Raw genomic sequence first — 25,947 nt, 5'->3', positions numbered from 1 at the left:
TTCTTTGGTAGAGCGTATTTAGGTTTGTTAGAACAAATTATCTTTAAAAGCAAAACATAGATTCCAAATTAATGTAAATCACGTTCAATTATGTTTCAGATTTGGCAACGTGTAGATTTACATAAATTTATATGAAAACTTTGGATTTCGATATATGGATATTTTTAATATAATATTTCTATATTAATATAATCTACAGTGATATAATATTTTACATATAACAATTAAAAATATAAATAAAAATAACGGCTCAATAGAATTAAAAATTCAAATAAAATAAAAGGCTATTTGAGTCAAAAGGACTGATAGCTTATGCAAAATTGAACGTAATTTTTAAAAATAAAATTACATTAAGTCTAAACATACGTTTCGATCTTTAATTTAGACAGTGATTATAAAAATATAAAATACAAAACTGTTACCGATTTGCCAATACATAATTATACCGTTGAATATTCGAGGTAGCTTTCTTCATTGCTCTCTAATTCTCTTTATAATGTTATATAGTAATACATTGAATAAATCTTAAATTACCTATAATAATATCGTGCGGAACTGGCAGACATGCGAATTATTCAAAACCATATACAATATGACAGCATTTGAAATTCATGTATCATGTATCAAATGTACTGAATCCCCAGATCTGCCAAATTCACTTATTTTATTCTATCAATCAGCCTCAACAATTTCAAATTTTTCATTTATACAACCTTCTTCCTCATGAAGAGGACCTATAATATAATAATTCTATATATATTTTTATTTGATTTTTATATCTTTTTATTATTTATCAGAAAACAAATATTTAATTAACTGTTCATTAATGCTAATAATATTAATAATAATATTGTAATTTTGAATATAGCTTTAAATACATTAACAATGATCAAAACAAAATACATATGCATATAATTTTTTAATAAAACTATATTAAATTATAATTTACAAAGATATAAAATAAATCATTGTATTATATATTTTATCTATTTTAACAAACTATATAGAGCTTGTAATATTATTGTATAAATTTATTTACTAAAGTATAATTGTGCAGTATCTCTGAAAATTATATGTCCTGGCTTCCCAAGGTATATATGTATTTTATATTTGCAGGCTTGTAGATATCAACATTTCAGCAATATCAACTAAAAGCGAGACCTAAAAATATCGTCTCAACAAACAGAAAAGTGAAAATACACACTATACGTTTTGTATTCATCAGGATTATATTGTAATAATTTCAAATTGTACAGTTAATTTTAATTGCCTTGATCATGATCGTAACATTCCTGAACAACATTTAAAAAGGTTTAATCATCAATCGAACACCTTAGCTATAGTAATGCTAATGCCGGCGGTATTGTAATTTTTAAGTTTTATAACTCAAAAAATATTTAATGAAAAAATATTTTGTTACATTGTTTTGAAAAGTTCTCGAGGTAAATTATAAAAATATGTAATAAAAAAAAATAAGGGTTTCCATTTAAAAAAATCAATGTAAGCTTGATCTAATCTTGGCACTTAAGATCAAACTGTGCGTGATAAGATTAGTAAATAGATCGTTTTACTAGTAGATAAATCTTTTTAAATCCTAAAACTATTGCTTGAATATATTTTTGATTGTACCTTATTCTATGAAGAGATAAAAAGAGTGTGTAGGTGATCTGGCACACCGGGGGGACCTGTATATAAAATAATTTTTTCAATCCTATAATTTCATACATTTACTTTTATATTATCTGAAACCTAGTAAATGTATTTAATAAAACACGAAAGAATACCCAGAAATCTTTTTAAACGAGTTATCTGCATGAAGATATCAGGTACTTCTCTTGAAATTTCGTACACTCTCACATTGAATAATAACTGCTCTTCTAGGCTTCTAGGCTGCTATCTTCTAGATTTCGTATTTATAGATAATTAAAGTTTTTTTAACTTCAATCCAGCTAGCAGTTGTTCGAATTTACTATAAAAAAGTTATAGCAATATAAAAAAAATCGCCGTACTTTAGTAGCTAAGGTTAAATAAAATTTATGTCGATTATAATTAGAAGATATTTTATATAATTAATATAAAATTTTTAATTAATATAAAATTAATATAAAATTTTTTGCATCGAAGTAACGATTTTTTCGTAAGTTTTCATTAAAATTCTATCAAATATTTTGATATTTAAAATTTATCAAATCATTCAATATAATTTTAATATCACACACAAAAAAGTTATAAATAAATAAATTAAATTTATTAAATTATTAATAAATTCAATTATAAAATTACATTAAAAAGTTATTATTAAAAGAACTGTTACTGAATTTCATTTTGACGTTTATGATATTTCTGCCATTTTAAACTTATTGTGTCAATTTTGACATTCATAGATTAATATTCAGCGGTATAAAAACCTTTAAATTTAAATAATACATATAATTAAAAAATATTTAATACTCTAAATAGCATATGTAAATTACAACATTTCAAAGCAACAGATTTTGCATTAATCAAAAAATCTTTTGAACTGTAATCGATACAACAAGAATTCAGCTTTTAGTATTGCTTTATTATATATTTTAGAAGATAATTTACATATGCTAAAAGTATATGTAAATTACAATTTTAATAACGTGATATATTTTATATTTTACATTAAACAAATATCTTTTTAACTTTATAATCGACCGATATAACAAAAATTCAGCTTTGAAGAGCTAGAAATCTTGACAGTATACTTAATTTTGATCATAATAAAATTTTTTCACCATATTATATATCATAGTTACAATATGCTCTGAAATAATTTTTAAAATTGCCTTTTTGCAATTTTAAATATAAATTTTTTTAAATTGTGATAACAATAATTTAACGGGATCATATTCAACATTCAAGAAACTATGGGAAACAATTTATTTTGAGAAATAATATCTTTATTTTTACGCATTTTTTTTGCTAAATAATGTTATTACCGACACATTAAATGTAATAATCTTTGTATTTCAAAAAATTATCTTCTGAAATATATAAAATAACGCAATTTCTTTTAAAATATATACGTATAATTATACGTTTGACCTTCCTTTGTGATGTGAAATTCTGTCGTTGTAACTTCTCGTTTGAATAAAGGAGAATATACTGCTTCATAATCGGTTCTTTTAAAAGATGATCATGAAGCTTGCACAATCAGGAAAGATACGATAACTATAAGTAGAGGAAGTAGATGTATAGGAAAGAAATAGTACTGCACGTTTTGTTGAAAGGATAAAGTGCGTACTAAAGATCCAGTAAATCGAGTTAAGAATATTGAAAAAAGAGAAGATATCTTTCACGAAGAAACAAAGAGAGAGGCAAAATAAGAATTCCTTAAAGTTCCTTCAAATTATTTTATATTTTATATTTTACTAAATAAAAAAATTAAAAATAAAATTTAAAAATATCAAAAAAATATTTAAATATTTGAAAATATGTTAATAAAATGTTTAGAAAATTAAAAGAAATAGAAAATTTATATATAATATATTCGACTATTTCATAGAAATAAAAGAATAGATAAACAATATATGATGTTTAATTTGATATTTTGTAGATTACGTAAAATATTCAGATTTTTCGCAATAAAAGAATGAAAATATTCCTTGATGTTTTATTGACAATCACGTTAATGATGGCCATAATGACATCATTAGAAATATGTATTATGACTATGACTATGGGTACCAGCATAAAATAAAATATTATTTATCTATCCCATATATCATTGATGGTCCCATAAAACCACTTTGCCCAACAAGGCAGAAAAAAGATACTCATGGGACATGTCAGACGCTGTTACAACAAAGATAATATGCAAGTAATTATCAATTTAATATTTCACACTCAATTCCTAATAGAGAAGCAGTAAAACTTCAAACATAATCGCACCAACATTCGGTAATATAATGCAAAGCTGCGAGAACCAAATAAATTATGTACGATTGTTTAAGCTGTTAGGAAAATGAATTTTAGCTGAAGTTATTAAATATAGAAATGTTAAACCGTGGTATTATTAATTCAAGCTAATGAACGTAAACTTTTAAAATAATAAAAGAAATAAAAAACAAAAAAAAATTTGTTAATGAACGTAACCTTTTACGTTCATTAAAAAATTTTCTTTTTGTTTTTTATTTCTTTTATTATTTTAAATATTGCATACCAATATTCAAAATATAACAGAAATATGAATTTCGATATGTAATTGTACTAAAAGAATTTTATTCAATATATACTATACATATAAACATTACAATAATTAATAATTCAGAAATATCAGAAATTCCAATCACCTTTTTACAATTCATGTTTTATATGTTATTTATTTTCTCGTTTTGATTTTGTTTTTTTTTTTTACAGATTCATAGATATCGATGACTTTTATAATTCAAAACTCACTGAATAATCTAACATATAGGTATGCGATAGACTTATATAATTTATAACAGTAATGTACAACTACACTAAATTATAAAATAATTTCAATTTTCATGCTAGTACCAAATATTATATTATTTCGTAAAGTCACTATATTATAATTAATAAATTAATTAAATCATTAAATCTAATTATTAAAAAATTATTTTTGTTCTAGTTCAATTGAATGATCCGTTTATAACAAAAAAATGTTAATATTGGGTCATCTAAAAAGTATCCGCGGTACTTTGTCACTAGATATATGACCATCAACACACATCTAGTGACAAAAAACCGCGGATACTTTTTAGATGACCCAATAAATAAAAGAAAACTTTTAAATTTCTAGATACATTCAAGTCAATTTAATAATTACATATTTAAATTTATATCTTAGCAAGCGTAATTTCTTATATGTAATAGTAATAAAATTTGCATAAATCGAAAAACATGGATTATATATAGTGAGTATTGGATAAAGAATAGCAATGCAGTTCAATCTGTTGAATCGATCAGGCGTAGCGGCACGAATCGAATTTGCGGAAAACGGAAGAAGTTGTGGTAAGATTATAAAAGACAAAGAAATTAGAATAAAAAGAAAAATGAGAGAAACAGAGAAAGAAAGAAAGAGAATAGACAAGTTCTACTTTTTTCAAAGAACTTAAATAAACAAAACAATAAAACTATCGCAAATTCTAAATATTATAACAACTATGCGGTATACTCGATAAATATACTCAATATTTATAAAATAATACGATAAAATCTTGTATAATATTTGTAATCTGCAATTATACAGATATATTTACAAAAATTGCAGAAATTTTGATTTTTTAAAAAATATTAATAACTGTTTGCGCAATTAATTTCAACATAATATTTCGGCAAAATAATAACAACATAAGGAATCATTTGCTAAAATAAATTTATACAGAAATTACCCAATAATTGAGAAAAATATTTTAACTGTATTTTAAAATTATAATTGTGCTCGTAAAAAACGCACAATTATTTCTAAATTATGTATAGAATATTGCAACATGAAATATTATAAGTTTAGCATAATTAAATTAAAAATTTTGGAATCAAATAGTTTTTGGCATATAAACTGATGTTTAGAAGTATTTGTATGTGTTGAGCATGAAAATAATTGAATAAAATAAATATCCTGATTTGTTACTTTAATATACTGGCATCTCATTAATTATATTCTTGAAAAAAAAATGAATAAAAAATATTTACACCTCTGGTGTAATTGGATTTATCTAATTTCTTACAAATGCGATGTAGAAATTTTATTTATTTTCGAACAAAATTGGGGATGAGTAAATCTAAGAAATTCTAAAATAACAACAAAGTTACATATTAATTTTTGTATTAATGATCAATCAATTTTCATATTTCATAAATAAATTAATTAAATTTTATAATATTTATTTTTAAGAAATTATTTATTTTTAGTAGCATTTTACACATACGCACACATAGTGGTAAAATTGACTTTTATTAACCTAATGTTATCACCCATCAATTTAATTACATGTAATCATGGAATTTTTATATCAATAACGCAGTTTATGTCAGATGAGAATATGAGACGGAAATTCTATCCAACACAATTTTAACAGAGCAAAAACATATTTACATGTTTACTTTAATTTCAATAATTGTTTTACGAAGACAAAATCTCGATGTTAACTATTCCAGTCATAAATATAATTCAGTTTCTGAAGTACTTTTATTGAACAATGCGCTTATCAAAAACTACACATTCTAGCTCGCAATAGATCTCTTCCAGAAATATGAAATATGTCTTCAACGTCTGCTTGTAAATATTTACAGAAACTCAGCTTTTCGGATATGTCAGTTGAAAGCTATATGCGATGTGAAGTTCCAAAATATCATATGATAGCAGCAACATATGTAGTAGTAAAATAGCACACAGAAATATTTCTACACATGAATATTTTATCTATCAATAAAATGTTGAGACTTATATACAAATTACATAAAAATTATATACAATTATTATTTAATTATATACAATTATTATTTAAATTTGATTATTGATAGCGTATATATGTATATGTGTTTTCATTACACAGAAAAAAAATGTTGCTAGCTACAGCTAATTCTGATTAGCTGAAATTAGTTACTATAGCTATGAAATTTGCTAATACATACAAAGGATTTGCTGCTGTAGCTAATATAAGGATGTGATAGCAAAGTGTCTGTTACAGATCAATTTATTTAGCAGCATGAAATTAGTTGTCATAGTTAACGAATATGTCAATGTAAAAGATATGTATAAAAGAAAATTATCTCTACCACAGTTAAATATGGTTTGCTGAAACTGTACTTGCCAAATTGTCTGCTACACAGAAAATATTTGCTGCTATGATCAATGGATCGACATAATAGCAAAATGTTTGTCTGTTACAATGATAATATTTAGGCCTCACAGCTAATGGAAATTAGATCTCGCAGATACGATGTTAGGTATCCATATGTTACGATTGAAATTTAATTACCACACGCAAATTTTTACTGCTGCAACTTTTTTTTCCGTATATATGTATTTTCCGTGTATTGCTGAGCTCACAAGCTTGTATTAAAAAATTATACTAGTTCATAATTAGTTTCTTCCATTATGCTAATGGAATTCATATAGTCTAAAAAACATATATACAGATTATAGATAGTAGATATGCAGAAAGAAAGAATGACATATACGCGCATATTTCCCGAAGGTATAAAGTCTTCATCATTAAAAAATCTAGAAAATTTTTGTAAGTTTATATATAGTAACAATAAAGTTGTAAAACAGAAATATTTTAAAGAAATAAAACGAAAACTGCCATTTGAAAAATATTATCAGAAATTTTAAGATAAATTTTAAAGAAGAAAATACATAATAGAGATGCGAAAAGAAATTGCAAGTATTACGAAAAATGACGCTAATATGAAAAATACCGTTACTTCCTGTATAATTTTTACGTCTAACATAAAATATCGCCTACCAATGAAAATAAAATGAGATAACTTTATTTAAAGATAAATGTGTAGGATTGATACAAGGTTATCGCATATTTATTTTGCTTCATCCTTATATTTAAGTATAATTTCGCGGAAATGAATGTTTATTCACTTGAGTAGTTTTATCATAGCTGTTATCAATGCATAATTCATAACTTTTTATATACTGTCATCAAATATATCAACATTGATAGTTAGTATTTATATAGAGTATATATATATATATATAGAGAAACATCTTTATATAATAATCACAGTTTCTAGTAAAAGTAATCATACAATTTCGCATTTTCCAAGTATCGTTTGAAAATGAAATTACTTGTGAATATCCTCCTAGTAATTACACTATTAATAGCCATAGTGATTCTACCTGGAGTTTATCAGGAACACATAACTGATACAACATTGTCTCACACTTTCCCGCACAATATGATAATATACGTGCCAAATAGAATTTTCCTTCGTTGTCCAGTAGGCCAGAGGAAAGATAAGAGCGGAAATTGTCGCCGGATCATTTAATTCGTAAAGAAGGTATTTATTGCAACATAATTGTAAACATATGAGATGAAAAGAAACAAATTCATCATATTCTAAATGCACAGAGCCTTATATCTTCATCATATCTTTCTTTATTTCCATCTTTTCTATATTTTTTCATTTAAATATGATGATTTTATGCAGCATTTTTATTCGTTATCATTTATTTTATGATTTATATTACGAACTTTTATGGTACGAACCATTCCATATTTTAAGTATTCTTGGTGTGTCAAGAAATACTTAATTGATATTTATATGTAGGTAAATCTTTGCAGCAATCAAAATTCCTTGGTTCTTAGAAATTTATTATTAAGTACGATTAATATTTAGTGGAAAGAAACATTTGTTCTATCTCCCTCCCCCCCCCCCCTCTCTCTCGCTATAACATCTCGTTTTAAATGGGTCTCGTTTTATATGTATATAGCGATGCAACATAATTTCCCGCACGAGAAAGATACTATCGCATATCTTTTCCAGATCGACAGGCTTTTTAGAATATATTCGCTACATGTTACAGCTATGTCCCATCAATAATTCTATTTTTCAAACATTTTCTGACATATAAAGATTGATACATAACATAGATGGATAACTAAATCTTTATACTGATTTATCGTTTACGCAGAAACGATCGTGAAATTCTATTAAGTTTCTTTTTGACAAAAAAATGTGTATAATTAAAAGAATATAAATATTATAAATATTTAGAATATGGGAGAGAATTCTATATATTTTTACTTGTATTTTTTCTAATTTGTAATTAATTAAATTTAATGATTTCTTGCAAAATGTTTATACTTATATCCAGTTACAAGTATCTTTCAGAATACAATCATACCTATTCTTTTTTCAACTATCTTTTAGCTCTTACAATTAACACTTTTTACGCACATATAAATCTTTATAACTGTTGTAATAAGTAATTGTTAATATTAAGTAATTGTTAGTAATTGTTAACTTCTTAATTTTCGGAAATAATTAGCAAATGTCATTAATAATCAGTTTTGTTCATAACAAAAAAGCTTGATAAGAAAATACAAATAAATATATCAAGTATGCAACAGGCAGTAAAATTAGTTTATGTGAGAATCTAGAAGATAAATCTGTGAGTTAAAAGATAAGTTATAATATCAAAAATTAATGAAATCTAAAAATAAAAAAAAATCTGATAAATAGTTCAAAAAGGTGAAATATCTAAAATTTAAACGTAAAAAAAAATTGAAAACATAATATATTAAAGAAATTTTTATTAAAAGAATTTTTCATGAATATTAATTTGTTACTCATTATATTTATTGTTACGCGTCACAAATTTTTTTCAAAAATCTGTTTGATTTTTTTTCCAGTTACGTCTTTAAATATATTAAAATTAATATTTTTTATATACATACGTAAATTTTCATAAATATAGTTAATAATCGCTAATATAACTTCTTATTTCTCAGAAACGATCGCTGAATTTCATTAACAACAACAAAAAATATATTAAATTTTAATAAGTTATTTGTTTGAATAGTCAACTTTATATTTATTTTATATATATACACAGAATGTTCCGTAAGTTTTTGCCAATCGCTTTTGTATAGATAGAAAAGACTAAACTGAGTCGAAAAATCCTGTACCATTTCGCAATTTTTGCAATAGTTAACGAGATATTAATTACTAAAAAATTGCTGAGTATTGGTTTTCAATAATTTTTTACTCAAATACTATAGAACTTTATAGAAAAATAGAGAGAGATAAAAGTTATTTATATTCTTCTCATAAAGTTCTGAGAATTTTTTCAAAATTTTTTCAAAATTTTTTAATATCATATATTTTCATGTTGATAAAAATAAAAAAATACACTATTGAAAAGTTGATAAAAAGTACTGAAATAATAAAGGACTTTTCGATTCAGTTTAATTCACTCTTTCTATACAAAAAGTTGGCAAAAACTTACGGGACACTCTGTATATTTATTCGATACAAGAATCGTAAATTTGATTTAACTATCATTTTTTTATTGAGTAAATGTTTATTTACTATAAGTAAATGTTTAGTTGACATTGTTCAAGTAAATATTCATTAAAATTTAGAACATTTTTTCTCAGTTTTGTTCATAAAAGGTCCGATTGAAGGAAAATAAATAGATTTATAAATAAATTATGAAGTTTATTTATTGGAAGCTGAGAAATAATTTTGTGAGTCAAGATAAAACAACAATAAAGTTATAACAACTCGCACATATTAATACAAGTTAAAAAATAAGAAAAAGTCTAACAAAAAGTTCGAAAAGGAAGTGGAATATCGAAATATAAGAAGGAATTAATAACACTATACATCTGTAGGAGAAAGAGAAAAGGATGAGGAAAATAAGATATTAGAAATAGGTATACGTAACGATATTGAGAAATTCAATTTCAACTTTTTATTATTTCTCGAACCATGTAATATTGCAGAAAAATGAAATTTCTTGTGAAGATATTGCTGTAATTGTAATATTGGCGACTTGTAATCCTACCTGAAACTTGTCAAAGTATACAAAGAAAAACTATCGCAATTGAAATCATAACTGCTCCGAATCGAAGAAAATCTTCCAAACTCCATCTATGTTTAAAAAGCCAACAAAGAAATAGACATAACTATCGCTAAATCGCTAATATAATGTAACTATATTTTATTAATGTATACAATCTTTTCCCTAGTTTATTAAAGATAAAAAAACATAGAAAATTTATCTAAAAACATCGAATATTTTTTTCAATGCAACAAATGCATTTTTTAATAATATTTCATAAATGTAATTTTTTAAAGGTAATTAAAAATTAATAATTAACTATTGATTATTATTTTTTAAATTAATATGGTGTTTAATTGATTTCAATAATTGATTAAATTAGTCGTGTACTTATCAAGTTAATTTTTAATTGATTACTTTAATTAAGTAAAAACTTAATCGATTAATTATATCAAATTGTTTGACAATTAATTTTGTTAATTAATTATATTAATCATGATTACATGTATTTTAAATTTTTAGTCAATTATTTTAGTTAACAAATAAATTAATCAATTAATATCCAACGCTATACAGATATAAGATAATTGTAAAAAAAAAATAATAAGATATCTAAATACACTGAGCTAACAAAATTTACATGATAGTATTGCTACCATTATTTCATACACTTCCTCTGTCTTCATGTTCAAATATAATTACTTCGCAAATCAATACATAAATATTTATTTATTATTTTATTTAACATTCTTTCGTGTATGTAAAAATTTTATTACTTTATAAAATATTTTATAGCACATCAAGGTTAGTTACTATGTAAATAATTAAACTTTTTTTAAACAAAATGTAATTTTTTCGAACGTAGTCGTGATTGCCATGAGATTCCGTTAATAACCAGTTTTTCTAGCTTACTAATTGGAGAGATAAATGGGAGATTCGCAACAAGCAGACTGCAAATTTATTTACTTACTGGAATTAAACAGGTAAAATAGTGTGATAAAGGAAATTAATAAAAAATTTAATAAGCGTAGCAATATATAAATAAGAAAATAATAGACAAGAATTTCAAGCAAATAATATTTATTAAAAAAATTAAAATGATAATTTAGTAGAAAATGTAATTTAAAAGAAAAATAATAAACAATATTTGAATTTTTATATATTTTCTAAACTTTTTATTATTTCAAAACTTTTTTGCAGAACCTATCATTTGAAAATGAAATGGCCCATGAACGTTATCTTGCTGATAATCGTGATACTGACAGCTATTGTAATTTCTCCCCAATTTTGTAAAGAGGAAACATCGACAGATGAAACATTGACGGTTGAAACATCGACGAACAAAACATTGACAGATTATCAATGATGCCAATTATAATTTTATAACTATTCTAAATAGAAATGCTTATCCTGAGAGTCAGAGGAAAGATAGACACCAGGAAGATGTCACCATATTATTTAACATAGTATTAAATAATCGCTAATTTAAGATTTATTTCTGTTTCACATACGATGTTTGGTAATATAAGATAATATGCTTTATTAAAAAATTGTATTAATTCTTTTACTAATATTTGATTGCGTGTCATATTTTTTTATAGCTCTTTTTAATAATAATGTATCTTATAGTTGAAATAAAAATTTTATTAAAGTATAATTAAATATTTTTCAAAATAGCTTTAATCATTGAAATTGGAAGCTACTTATGTTCCAACATCATTAATAGAGAATATCATTTCAATTTTTTTACAAGGAATAACTTTGCATGTGGAAATGGATATTGCTTCAAATGCTCCGTATAGAATAAAATTTCAAGTTAATCTAACAAACGTCAAGACATTTTATAACACAAGTTTAATCTAAATAACAAAAAGAGGAAAAACGAAGTTTCTTCTTTTGAGTCTGATATAAACTCCTTGCAGTTTCTTGTTTTCTTTCTTCTTGCAAACTGTTTCCAACATCTCTTCAAAGATAGTGAACTCAGAAAATGCGTAGTTTACTGATATATTATCCTTGTTTATTTGAGTTTAACTCGCAGGAAAAGCGACTAAAAGTTGCTCAAAGACTATATTTCCATATTCTCGTGATAAATCAAACATCATAACATAACCATTCCAGAATGTCATGCGCATTTACCTTTCTCGTTACGAATTAAGGAGAATAATTGTTAGAGAGGAAAAACATAATTTTTACTAAATCTATATAATATTATAATTTCTTCGCACCGAAAACACTTCTTTATCGAAAAACTCCCAAGAAAGTATGAGATCGTTCGGGATTTTTTTATTTATTTATTTTTTCTAACAAATATTTCAACTATTTTTGTATTCACGTACAAGAAGTTCCTTATAGTTTGACGAAGTTTAACGATTTCGAATAAACGCAGAAACGAAGGAATGAGAACGATTCTGTGAGGTTGGCTGGACGGTAGATCTTTGGAAAACTCTCGCTAGTTACGACAGTTTGTTGGCGAGTAACTTCGCCAACTAATATCGACAAGGTTGCGTCCGAGCGAGTTGGTAACTTCAATGTAACTTTTCACCGTCCGTTCCACCTACTCACTTGTTGCCCCCCCTTGTATGCATGCGGGGGCAAACAAGAGTGCGATGAGCGAACTATCATTAGCGTGGCATAATGCGACTATGCGGTTGCCTTTTGAGCTCTCTCTGCTCGTGCCACGCACAGTTTCGCCGATTCTCTCAAAGGAAAACAAGATCATGAATTCCCCTCTATATGTATATTTCGCCGTCTCAAAATTGCATAACTCTTCTTGCAAGCCATTGAATATCCATGCGCCAGTCAACAGCTATGATCTCTAAATATTCTATTCCTGTGCTCATATTAACTTTAAAACTTACGCTTGTTGCCAATATATATCAACTCTTAAGAAGTTTGATTCTAATAATTTATAATCGAAGGATTTATTACATCAATAGTCTAATCTATATTTTGTCAAAACGGAGTAAATGGAACTCTAAAGTTAGAGAATGATGAGAAAAAAATCAATATTGTTGTAGAGCTAACATAGAAATAGTGTGTTATCGGAAGTACAATATTGATATTTATCTCACTTTAACTTTAGAGTTCATTTATTCAATTTTTACGTGTAAGTTAGTTTATTGTTGCAGCAAGTTTTTCAATTACTTGTATACAATATTAAAAATTATACCATTTTAAATATTATTAGACACCAAGATCTATTTTGACCAAATAAAGCTTTCTTTACTTATTTATGTTGTTCACATATCGGTTGATTCTTTTATTATTATATTATTTATACATAGATCTGGAGACACTGGTAGTGTCTCGGCGCTAAGCTATGCGCAGCGATATTATTATTCTAACTACATTATATTGTAGCTATCTTTTTTTATTTTTATTTTAATATCAATGCACAATTATTTTGTTAAATTTTAATTTCCTTCTTTTACTGATTTTACACAACATGTTTTCCATGTACTATTAATTTTTAAAGAATTTAATTATTTGACTACAAATTTAATTGACTACAAATTTAATAATAATAATGTTATCATAATTTTGTCTGATATTAGAGAATACGAATTTTGTGATATTAGGCAAGGAGAGAAAAAAAGATAAAAATAGAAAATCCATAAGGCGCTTTTCCTTAGAAAGTGCACTTTCATAGGAGAAAAGACGTAAGCTTCTCTACTTCTTTATCAGCTATATAAGTACAATGCAACGCGATACAGCGGAATAATAAATATAACGTACAATAAACTGATTTGATGGCACTCTGGTCATTTCATTCCACAAGCTCTACATTGATAAACAAATAAAATAGGAATAGTATATAAACAGTTTATAACAAATATCGATAAAACTCTATTTCTATTTTCTGCTTATATCAGTTTTCATATATTATGAAAAACTCTTTTGCTTTGTCTTTTCTTCGATAAATATGTTCTTTCTCATGGGAAATACATTACGCTTGTTTATTTATTCCTGTACATCTAAACTTCATGTCACTATTCATATATTGGTTAAAAATTAGTCACCAGTGGTCGTGAAATAGACAACATACATAGAATTTACATTAAAAATATATAGAGACAGTTAAATTAATTTGCATTGTTTATTCGCAATAAACTCTATCTCAAAATTGACTAAAAAGAACGTTTTATCAAGACATTAAATTTTTGTTATTTTTATAAATAACTTTTAAATACGGAATAATTGTCTTTTCGAGAAAACGTTGACTTTAAGTTTGTTTAAGAAACCATAATCGGAATTGTCAAGTTAGTATACCTAGATTGTTAGTTTGAAGAACTCATACATATATCGTGCAATCCCCCTCGAGAACTTATTACGTTTAAATTATCGAGTATCGCTAGATTTTCTTCATTTATCCTATTTTTCTTTTCTTTATTCCTTTCAGATTCATTAACGAAAAAGACATCGCTATTATGAAGCGCGCTCAGGAAATGATATCTTTATATAATTTTTGCGGAAAGTGGAACATCGAGGAATGTAACTGAATATTATCCGATCCTTAAATTGAGAGCATCATTAAAAAAATTCAACGTGATTATTATACGATCCTTCATATTACTTTTCTCCTTTTATATTGTCGACAGTTTTATTACGCAAATGGTACCAATCTGCTGATCAAATTTACGGTGTAATTACGATCAAATTGACACATTGGATATATAAAACTGGTTTCCAGATGAAAAGCGATAGAAAGAATTGTGATACTTCTACAACTTGAAACGAATATCCCTATAAGAGAAAAGAAATTTTTATAAAAACTGAATTTTTACGTAACCAAATTGATAAAGGAAAATGTTAATTACTGTTGTTACAGTTAATTACTTCTTTCTATGTAATGTAATTCCAGCGCTCTGAGGGAAAAGTATTTTATTATTAAATAAATCCAAAGGACTTGCCAGTCCTTTATATCAGCATAAATTTGCTGGTGAAAGAGTTCGGCGCTACATTTTCAGACAATGTTACGATTTAACAAAAATATTGTACGATATCGCATTCTAAAGTCCTTCAACTCCACACTTTGACACTTGAATTTTTGAAATTCTTCCAAGTTCCCAGAAGTTTCTAGAATCCTTGTACATTCCGAGATTTTTCAATTCAAAAACCCTTAGATTCAAATATGCTCACGGAAAATGACGGTACAAGTTCTCGAACGACATAGGCTGTCCTTAATCTGCGAATAGTAATGTGTGTACGTTCATAATGTAAGTGGCACTTACATTACGCAGCGTTCTCTTAAATTTTCATCTATATTCGTATTTTTCAACATAGTTAAAGATTGATGAGTTGCCGTAATATTTCGATAATAGAATCGACCGTATTCTGCCATATTCCAATAATGAAGATTTGAAATTATTCATTTCATTCAATCTGATTACATTATATAAATTCCCATCTATATTTATATTCGAGTATTTTGCACGACAGATTAAGCATGAAAATTTTTCATTACGTTCCGTAAACAGATTCAATTTCAAATTTTATGTGTAATTAAAATTTGAAATCCTTATGAAAGTGATAGGCCAGTAAACAAAATGTAAGTAATAGGCGAAACCGTTTGTTGATACAGTTTTTACAATTTCGGTTTTTTAAACAACTAATTATTATGATTAAACTTATTATAATTATTATGATAGAGAGACCCTTTCTCTACATTTTCATTTTTTTGCTAGAAACAATTCTATCTAATGTATAGTATATAATTTCTTTGTAGAAGGATTAAATAAGATAATCGAAACTTATATATCCTACCTAAGTTTTGCAATTTTTTTGCTGGGTTCAAAATTGAAAATGATGGTTAAATTTAAAACAAAATTTTTCTGAATATTAAAAAATGTAAGACATGTTTAAATATTTACGTAAGTACAATGAAGATTAAAAAAAGTAGCATTTGACTCATATTGGATACATAATAAATGCTACATTTTCTGAAAAATCTTCACTGCAATGCACCCATGTAAATATTTGAAAATGTCTGTAATTTTTAAATATAAGACATAAGAAAAGAAATACAGAAATATAGAAATATGGAAAAAAAACAGAACATAAGAAATGTAAAAAGAAAAAATACGCATATATACTTAGATCATGTACATGCGTTTAATATGTCCTAAGTATATGTGTTTCTTTTTTTCATGAGAAGTGTTAAAAAAATAAAATATCCACAATGTTACTTTTATAAGATTATGAGTATATATTTATTGGTATATTAACCATGTTTATTAACTTATAGGAATTTTAGGACACAAAGAACTATTTTCCAAAATAATTGACTAACTTCTATTCATCTACTTATTTATTGATTTTTATGTTTAACAAATGAAATTAAAAATTATGGTCTACACAAAAGTACAATAAAAAACGTTATAATTAACGTATTTATATTCATTATCAATATATCTGTAGGTTAGCCATTTTGATTCTACTTTCACAAAGAGTTTTTTTCTAGTGAAATATAAATAAATCGTTATGACAAAAATATAAACTAAATACTGTGTTGTAAAGTGTAAATACAGAGCTACAAGAAGTAAAATAACAGAAATTAATAACCATCTTTTAGTAATTATAGAAAGCAATTACTTACTAAAAAAACGTTACATCACGACTACGACGTTTTGCATTTTATTTTACTGACAGTAACAGGATAAACAAACTGAGCAATAAACTAATGCAATCGAGTCAGACAAACAGTTTGCACGACTTAAGCCCAGTTCCACCGATGTAAGATTAACTTTAATCTCGATTTAACTTATTGTTTTTTTTTTCATTTTTAGAATTAAAAAAAGATTAAGAGTAAATCGAACCAAGATTAAAATTCATTTTATATTGGTAGAACCGGATTTGTTGAATTTATTGTTTTTAATTATCTACAATTACCAAATAGATAGAGCCAATTACCTTAAATGAAATACTGCATTGTAACCAGCTTATCCCGAAAATATAGTAGAAAAGCTGATATATATTACAATGTAAATTCCCTACAAACTCTATATTAAATTAATGAAAACGTAATAGAAATAAAAACAAATCGTAGATATGTACTTTTTGATAAAAATTGTATTTTGAAAAATTATTTTAATTGAATAGCAAAATACTGTTGGAAAAAAGTAAATATAAGCTATTATAGATATAACTTGCTTCATACAGAAAGATTTAAATATGACGCATTTTATTAGGCTTAAACTATAATTGAATGTTTACACATTCACGCAAGTCAAGCTAAACTTGCCTCAAATATAGGTCAATGTACTTCAGTTCTACATATATTTAAATTCAATTATTCTATTATAAGAAGTGACTGTCATTTTAATATAATATATCATGTAATAAGAAACTTTCCTTTTATTAATACGTCCCTCTTAGATTTACTTTCTCAAGCAGAAAAATACATATGAAATTTTGGAACAATCGAAAATTTACTTATCTCCTCTTGAATCAAATTTTTCTCTTTTTTTAATTGTAATATTTGTTTGATATAAAAAAATTTATGTTATAAAATAAATATTTTGCGATAAATTTCCCATTATTTCCATCCCATAAATATATAAACGGAATTATATATAAACGGAATCAATATCAACTTGTGTCAACCGGCCCAGGTATTCCCTACTATGTAAGAGAGTTACGAAAGACCATCACGTATACATTTTCAATTTATCAATGGGGAAAGTAAGATAATCGTACGCTTAATGTGACAAAAAGAATGTGTACTCACTTGAAGAAGTAAGTATCGTTGATGTATCCGAAGAAGGGTACGGTGTAGGTCAGCATCCAGATATTGCCACCCCCGCAGTCGTAATACGGTTTCGACCATCTGCCATCCTCGTATTTCACTGTCAAGATTTCGTCCTCCTCCCTTTCCGTGTGCGCGCTTTCGTTCAGCGTATAAGTGTGGAATCCTGGAATAGAGCGACAGAGAGAAATCATTAAATAGGTCGAGTCTATTCTCTCCCCTGAAATTTAATTAAAGGATCTCCATCCTCTAATAACGACTTAATTAGTATATGTATACAATTGATTAATTTATAGTATAATATAAAGCAATTATAATGTTTTTTATATGTTAATATTAATTACCATGCAAATTAATCAATATTACATCAACATTAAAAATTTAATTATAAATTTAATTAAAAATTAACGTTGCATTGTTTGGATTGAAATTGTATTTCAATCGGATACTCTCTCTTCTAATTATATCAATTATTATTTATCTTCATAGCTATTTGATAGTAATTATGTATATTATTTGTCATTTATTTGAGATTCAAAACTCCCTTAAAGCTAGAAAATATAAATGTGTGTGTTTTTGTTTTTACATTATACTATTTATTACAGTACTTTCACGCAATATACAATATATAATTTTTCACTTAATCTTTTATTTCATGTAAAAAAATCTTGAAACCAAACTCGCGTTACTTTTTCTACGGTCTTTCATCAGAATTAATTTTCTCAAAACTATTTTTTCTTTATCTTTGATCTTACAACCATTCACTTTTGACAACATCTCTAGAAGTTAATCTTCAGAAATTCAGTGATCCCCAGACGCCCAGCTCTCTGGAAATCCACTGTGTAAGGTTCCGAGTAAGGTTCCGGTAATTCAAGGATCTAACAATAAGAGCCTTGTACGTGTATCTCAGTATGTGCGGCGTACTGACTGCAGAGAGAGAGTATTAAGGATTCGTATAAATATACGAGGTACAGCGGAAGGAGGTGCCGCGAGAAATTGTCCCGAGTTCTCTGGGTAGATAAAGGAAACGAGCTTCGTCGTATCTGTTTTTCTGTCCGCTTGATACTCTCTTTTCCTGCTCTACCTCTCGCCACCAGCGTCGGTCATGATGCCGTTTGCTTCTTACACGAAGAAATTGCTGAGCTTTATCGGTCATGATCCGCCTGAACGTGAAAAATGTTATTCGCCCAATTTTCCTCGTGTCATGCTGCGGGATAATCGATACCATTTCAAGCATTGTCGTTTATGTAGCACAGCACGGGCCACCGTATCCGTAATTTTTCAGTTAGTTCTATGCCATTCGTAAATGTAACTTCCCTTCACGTCCTCCAACGCAGTAAGCAACATTTCAGGTTCACAAACTCTCAAGTATGCTAGGCATCTCAGATTATATTAAGAGCAACTAAACTTGCTATCGTGGCGAATGGTAATAAAATTATGCAGTCTCGTAAATATTTATCAGGGCTTGCATATAGTTAAACTGGTACGAATTAGAACTGCCACTTAAGATAATTACGATATAGATATTTTTACGTTTTTAAGTTATAATTATCTATAAATTTTAAATTAATCCTATCACTTGTAATTAATCATAGTGATAAATACAACTATATTTGTTACATTTATTGGTCAGATAAAGAATCTTTACGCTCTAGTATACTAGTAATATATTTTAGTACTTGTGTGTTTCAGTTAATAACAAGAATTTATTTTATTTACGTATAACATACGTATAAATTAAAAAAATAGATTGACAAAAATAACTGTAAATGTTATATGTTGATTAAAAACTTTTAGCAGTCGCTGTACATTGTACGTTTGAGAAAATTGCCGCTTTAAGAATGTCGCGTTTTATTACAGACATAATAATGTAATATAAACATAAAAAGAAATAAGAGGAAAAAAAGAAAAGTTAATATTTCTATTTATACATATATGTGAAACAAGAATATATGTCCCGCACAGGTTCTCTCGTATATTCATATATTTTAACGCAACTTGTTCATAGTTTATCTAACTCGACTGTTCATATTTAGAAAAAGGACACTAACATTTTATGACCAGCGTATGCTACACTCGAAGCAAGCTAAAGATATACAACCGACGCGTGTGTCGACAGTTGAAATATTATAAAATTATGACAGACTATATACTGCTTAAATATAAAATAGAAACAATACACCGCATATATACTTGCTTGAATAAGCTCATAATAAACTAATGAATAGAATATTACTGAATAAAATAGCCGCGTATGAAGATAACCAAGCAGAGAAATGCCCTTAATTAAGACGGCCTTAATCAAGACGCGTTTTTATTCTCGAGACTGGTAAAAAAATCAAGAAAACGCCCTGATTCGGTGCCAAGTTGTAACGCGTGCACTCTCTTTTTTTGCTCTACTATTTCTCGTCCCTTACTTCTCATTTCTTTCCCTCGTTCCTGTCCTACCTGCAAGATCAAAATCCCTGCTTGATTTATTCGATGGTATTTCCTTTAATACAAATCCTGTTGAATCTTATTTAGGAAATGTGCATGTATTTATCGTCTATTAATCGCCGCCGCGACAATGACGGTCATTCAGATTCTTAAATACTTTTGAATTTTTAATTATTAAGTTATCTAATGACAATTAAAAATATTTGTCTTTAAACAACCGTTAAACAAGATTTATTTTGCTAGCTCGTTAAAGAGTTCCATTGATAAAGTGCTTTCTGACAATAATAAGATATTTTTTAGATTCCCTTTCATTTAATTTCAACAAATTGAAAATATAATAATAAATGAATTTGGATGATTAAATTTTATTTTGCTTTTATTTCTGTACATTTTGGTACAAAACTCGAAAAATTAATAGAATTTAATCAATATATTTCTGTGGGTACACACTCGCTTTATTGGAGACTTGAACTCTTACTCTCTGATCACTGAAAGGATTCAAAGAAGATTGAACGTAGTCGCAAAGGGCGGACAGCAAAAACACCAAAAGATTTACTGACGTAGAAAAATATTCAATTTGATTTCAGGTCAGCTCCAGTGCCATTAAAGTCGGGCAGAGACGAGCAAAGATGGAAAAAGCAGAAGGGAAGCATTTTAAAGGAAAGCATCCAGAAAATAGTGGAATTAAATAAATAAAATTCTTTTACAGTGTATGTTACTCTAGATCGAATCACTTATTTTATTTCCTTTCTGTCTCTTTACCATCAATATTTTTTACCACATATTTCTTGAGTGTTTCATAAAATGCACAGTATGCAAGAAACATCCGTATTATGTAACATTTCTCTTCAATATCCCGTTGGCAAAAAATAGCTGATTGATGAAGTACATTATTGGTATCTCGGTAGTGTCACTATTTATTTCGTTTTTTTTTTAATTCCAGATCTTTGATTACATCTGCATCTGAGAATTCTGAATTTGTTGCATGTCAAGATATTCGATTCTTAACATATTTACGAACTCGAATCTTTTGAATTTGACATTCTTAAGACATTCCTCGCAAGCTTGAGTCCTTGGAATCTTGAATTCCTGATTTATACTTTTACTGTAATTTATACTTTTATTTAAAACTTTTGAATTTTTAGATACTTAACGCTTTATAAATTTTGAAATCAATAAAACTTGCAGGTAATGTATAAAATTAGTAATTAAATGTTACAGCAGATGTAAGATATAAAGTGATAGAAGTTCGTTAAGGGAATAATCTTTAAATTGCTTAAACAGATCAAATAGAGTGTGAAGTATCTTATTATTATAATTTTATTATTATAATCTTTTAGATTATGACCTCCTAATGTTTCTCTCTCTCTCTCTCTCTCTCTCTCTCAATCTATACTCTCAATATATATCTAATCTCATCTTATATTATCTCTCTCATCTTATATTAATCATTATAACAATAATATTTCGCTCGTTATTGACGTGGAGATTAGAGCCAATATTTCGCGAATTGAAATTTGTGAAATGTCTTAGTCGAGTACATTTGATTCGCATTAAAAATTTTTTTCTTAACAAAACTCGTTTTATCAAAGCTTTTATTTTATATCATAGGTAATAATATATTGTATATTTCCACATTTTAATAATAACATATGTGATATACATATTACTATTATCATGTTAAAATTCAATAGCTGCTTTTTATTTTAACGTAGATAACACCGCTATATGAATTATTACATATTTATTGCAATTGGTCCAGAATTGCTTATTTATATTTCATATATTCGCGTAATATTTGCATATAAAACATTGCGCTCGGAAAATTAAAAGAACATCCATCGTAATATCCATCGAATATTAGCAACGGCATATTGCATTGAGTATTGAATATAGATAAAATATACAGGGTGTCCCGAATTTAAATGGCCTTTCGGGAATCGATAAACTACGAAAAAAAGGCCTTTAGAGATATGTTCGTTTTTGCTTCGTTTTAAAATACGCAATAAAGACAAAACGTAATTTTCGTTCTCGTATATTATTTTTAAAGGGGAATATTATTGTTTTCGTATACAATTTCAGTGATAATGCTTCAGAGACAGTACGAGAGTATTGCTCGCCAATTTCCAAACACAAGAATGCCGAATCGACGAGTCATTGGGCGTTCAAATTGACAAAGCGATTGTGACCTGCATGCCAAGCAAATAAGCATAATTGGTTGTTACTTATAGATCCAACCAATCATATTCAATCGCTCGGTAAGCATGCCGCTGTACCGTCTTGAATTCGCCCATTGTTATACGTTAATCAGATCAGTGTTTAATTGCAACACAATTAAATTGTCCGCATACAAGATGCAATGCGTGCATTGCTGTAAAAAACGAATATTTTGAACAATTTGTGTTACATGATTGCCAGGAGACTCCAGTTTTTGAGATCAATCTCCAGTTCTCTAGTTCTCCAGCAGACGGGAAAAATCTTCAATTTTTCGCTTGCGTGGGATATTTATTAATTGGATATTTAAATTATGTGGAAAGTAATAAGAAAGTCTGTGATTATGTTCGCACTGTACGTAATCTTGTAATAATAATAAAAAGGTCTCTGTGATTGTATTAACACTTTATGTTGATTAAATATTATAATAATAATAAAAAGAAAGTCTGTAAATTTTTTCTCTTTTTTTTTTTAATGATTTAAATAACGGCCGGCCTCCAGAAAAAATATAAAATCTCCAGCGCATGAACTTCAGCCTACAGTGCCGGTAACCGTTTAAGTAAGTTGACAACGTACAGAATAAATAAATACGAATGAATAAATAACTACAAAAATAAAAACTACGTTTTATCTTTTTGCAATTTTCTTCAAAACAAAGCAGAAACAAAGATATCCCTAAAGGACTTTTTTTTCTTAATTTATTGATCCCCTACACGCTCTCAAAATTTGACCATTTAAATACTGTACTAAAAACATCTTATATAAGATATAATAATAGTAATTACAGAGTAGTCTATAAATCTTTTCATCTCTTATATTGCTGACATCAGTTTTGTTAAAGATATTTAGCGGCAATGACGTTTAAGCGCAGTTCATGGATCAGTCGTAATCGGTGGTGATTAAACAGGGATTCTTTTCCGCATTCCCCTTAGTTTATAAAAAGGCCATGGAAAGAGTCTCTTTAAGAGTCCCCGAAGTCCTCGTTTCTCATCGTCGAACGCTGCTCGTCCAAGCATCGTCTATTGTTTGTTACGTTATCGAGCGTCTTTTGCAAGCTTTTATCCGCATCACGAAATCCCAAAACACGACAAGAAACGGAACCGTAACTGTATGAAGTTCTCGCACGTATGCATGCAATGGGTATGCATTCTCAGAGATTGTCTGAGATCTGTTGAGAATTTTTCTGTGCGCCCACAGGGGTTTTTGCAAACAGCACGAGAAGCCAGGGGAAGTAATATTTTTAACTCTAATATAATTTTTGAGGGCAATTCTTTGATATAAAGGTTTTAGTAAAAAGCAGATGGGTAAAACGTTGGAAGATAAAATGCGTGTGAATTATTCGCTATGTTTTCACGCTTAAGTGTACCTGAATCCGCTCATCTAAATGTACCTTTTTAACGCATTTATCATAATTTAGCATGTTTCCTCTCTTCGTACCCGTTTGTGAAAAATATGTAGAATAACTGACATAAATATATAGAAATTCCGATATTTAAAATAAATTTCCACGATAAATATTAGCGGGAATGCGAGTTGTAAAGCTATAATAGCTCACGTTATCATGGCATGTTTAACGCTAAACATAGCACATAATTACGTTTTATTCGCTTTACGTAAAAATGATAAACAGTATAAAGAAATTTAAACCATCTCATTTAATTATATAAGCTAGAGAGAGAATACGAGAGATTAAAAACTGACGCCATCTTCCAATACAGAAGAGAATAAATGAGGTATATAAAAGGAAGACGAAGAAGCAAACGAGAAAGACGCACTTTGTTCACGAAATCACAAAAGGCTTATATTGCAAAGAGTTGTCTTTACATCTTCGAGAGAAATATATACCGAACAAGTAGAGCTACCTTCTAAGGAAATATTCTCTAACAAAGGGAATTTAACACGAGACGTATAATTCCTTGTGTCAAGAAACGAAGGTCTTTTGTGAAAGATTTATAACAAGACGTATCGGGCCTCCTTCCGCGCAGCGAGTAGCGATATCATTACACTCCGTGCCACAATAGCGGTATCGTCACGGCATTGGCATGGCGATGGAAGAGATCACGTCGCCACAAGGCAACGCGTCTACACAGTTCACGACATATCGATCGAGTTTGCGACAGAACGCTGAGCTCAGCATTGTCTGCCGTCATGTTGAAGGAACGTGCGCGTCGCCGTGACATTTCCGTTCTTTTCAACGCGATATCGATACCGAAGAATCTACGAGTCTTTAGTAGAGAACGGCAATCTTTCTAGAAAGTTTCCGGGATGGTTCCGCTATAGAGAGCCGTATCTGGACGATCATTAATTTGCGGAAAAATTTTTTATTACTTTTCGAGAGGCACCGCTCGATTACAGGCCGGGGGGCAACGAGGTACAAAGAAATAAATCGAGTTTCCATCGTTTTCTGCTAAACTGAATACGTTTCGCGAGTATCAATTAAAAAGAACATGCTTTTCCAATTAATTCGAAAAAGGTTTTAATATCTGTACGATGCTAAATCTTTTATGGGGCTTTAAGTATCACGATACAAACTGTCGATACATTTATTTTCCGTTATTAAAATCACAAATATTACAGACATCACAAAAGAAAGGTTACAGTTCAAATTCCCTCGATATGACAAATATTTTTCTTGTAAGGAAAAAGATAAAACAAAATATACTTTAACGTGCAAGATGGATCACTTCTTAATTAAGAGTATAATCTTCTTTTTTTGATGCAATTGTAATTGCAGTCATATTTAGATCTACTAACACTTAAAATTAAATTTATCAAACGTTTGCATTAATTTTTTAATTTTTATGAAAATAAGACTTGTAGAATATCTCGAGCAAAAGGAATGAAACGCGCAAATAAAAATAATTAAATCTACGAATGGGAGTTCTCTCTCTCTCTCACACACACACACACACACACACACACACACACACACACACACACAAAGAACATTACGCGTTTCTCTTTAGAAATCGATACATATAATGATCGATATCTTATATGATTTCAAGCATTATGCAAATTTTTATCTGGTATA

General features: G+C 27.7%; 1 protein-coding gene and 1 long non-coding RNA gene across 16 annotated transcripts in view; one reads left to right on the top strand and one right to left on the bottom strand.

Annotated features, from left to right (window-relative positions):
- LOC105153594 (uncharacterized) overlaps positions 1–25,947 on the bottom strand; it is a 97,622-nt gene that overhangs the window by 51,155 nt on the left and 20,520 nt on the right. For all 8 annotated transcript variants that reach the window (XM_087406108.1, XM_087406107.1, XM_087406106.1 and 5 more), the window contains one exon: positions 18,246–18,429. In XM_087406108.1, coding sequence (XP_087262234.1) covers positions 18,246–18,429 — 184 coding nt within the window. The remainder of the gene's footprint in view (positions 1–18,245; positions 18,430–25,947) is intronic.
- LOC105153592 (uncharacterized) overlaps positions 1–25,947 on the top strand; it is a 41,843-nt gene that overhangs the window by 12,922 nt on the left and 2,974 nt on the right. Inside the window, exons 6-9 of one of the 8 annotated variants that reach the window (XR_015545076.1) lie at positions 1,117–3,847; positions 4,387–8,010; positions 11,427–11,502; positions 11,720–14,910. This is a non-coding gene — a long non-coding RNA (uncharacterized LOC105153592). The other 7 variants (XR_015545077.1, XR_015545078.1, XR_015545079.1 and 4 more) reach the window with 7 other exon arrangements.

The sequence above is a fragment of the Acromyrmex echinatior genome, chromosome 5 (genome assembly GCF_024713525.1).
Source record: "Acromyrmex echinatior isolate Ae372 chromosome 5, ASM2471352v2, whole genome shotgun sequence".
Classification (NCBI taxonomy): Eukaryota; Metazoa; Arthropoda; class Insecta; order Hymenoptera; family Formicidae; genus Acromyrmex; species Acromyrmex echinatior.
Note: the sequence above shows the minus strand (reverse complement) of the source record. Positions and strands in the feature narration are given on the sequence as shown.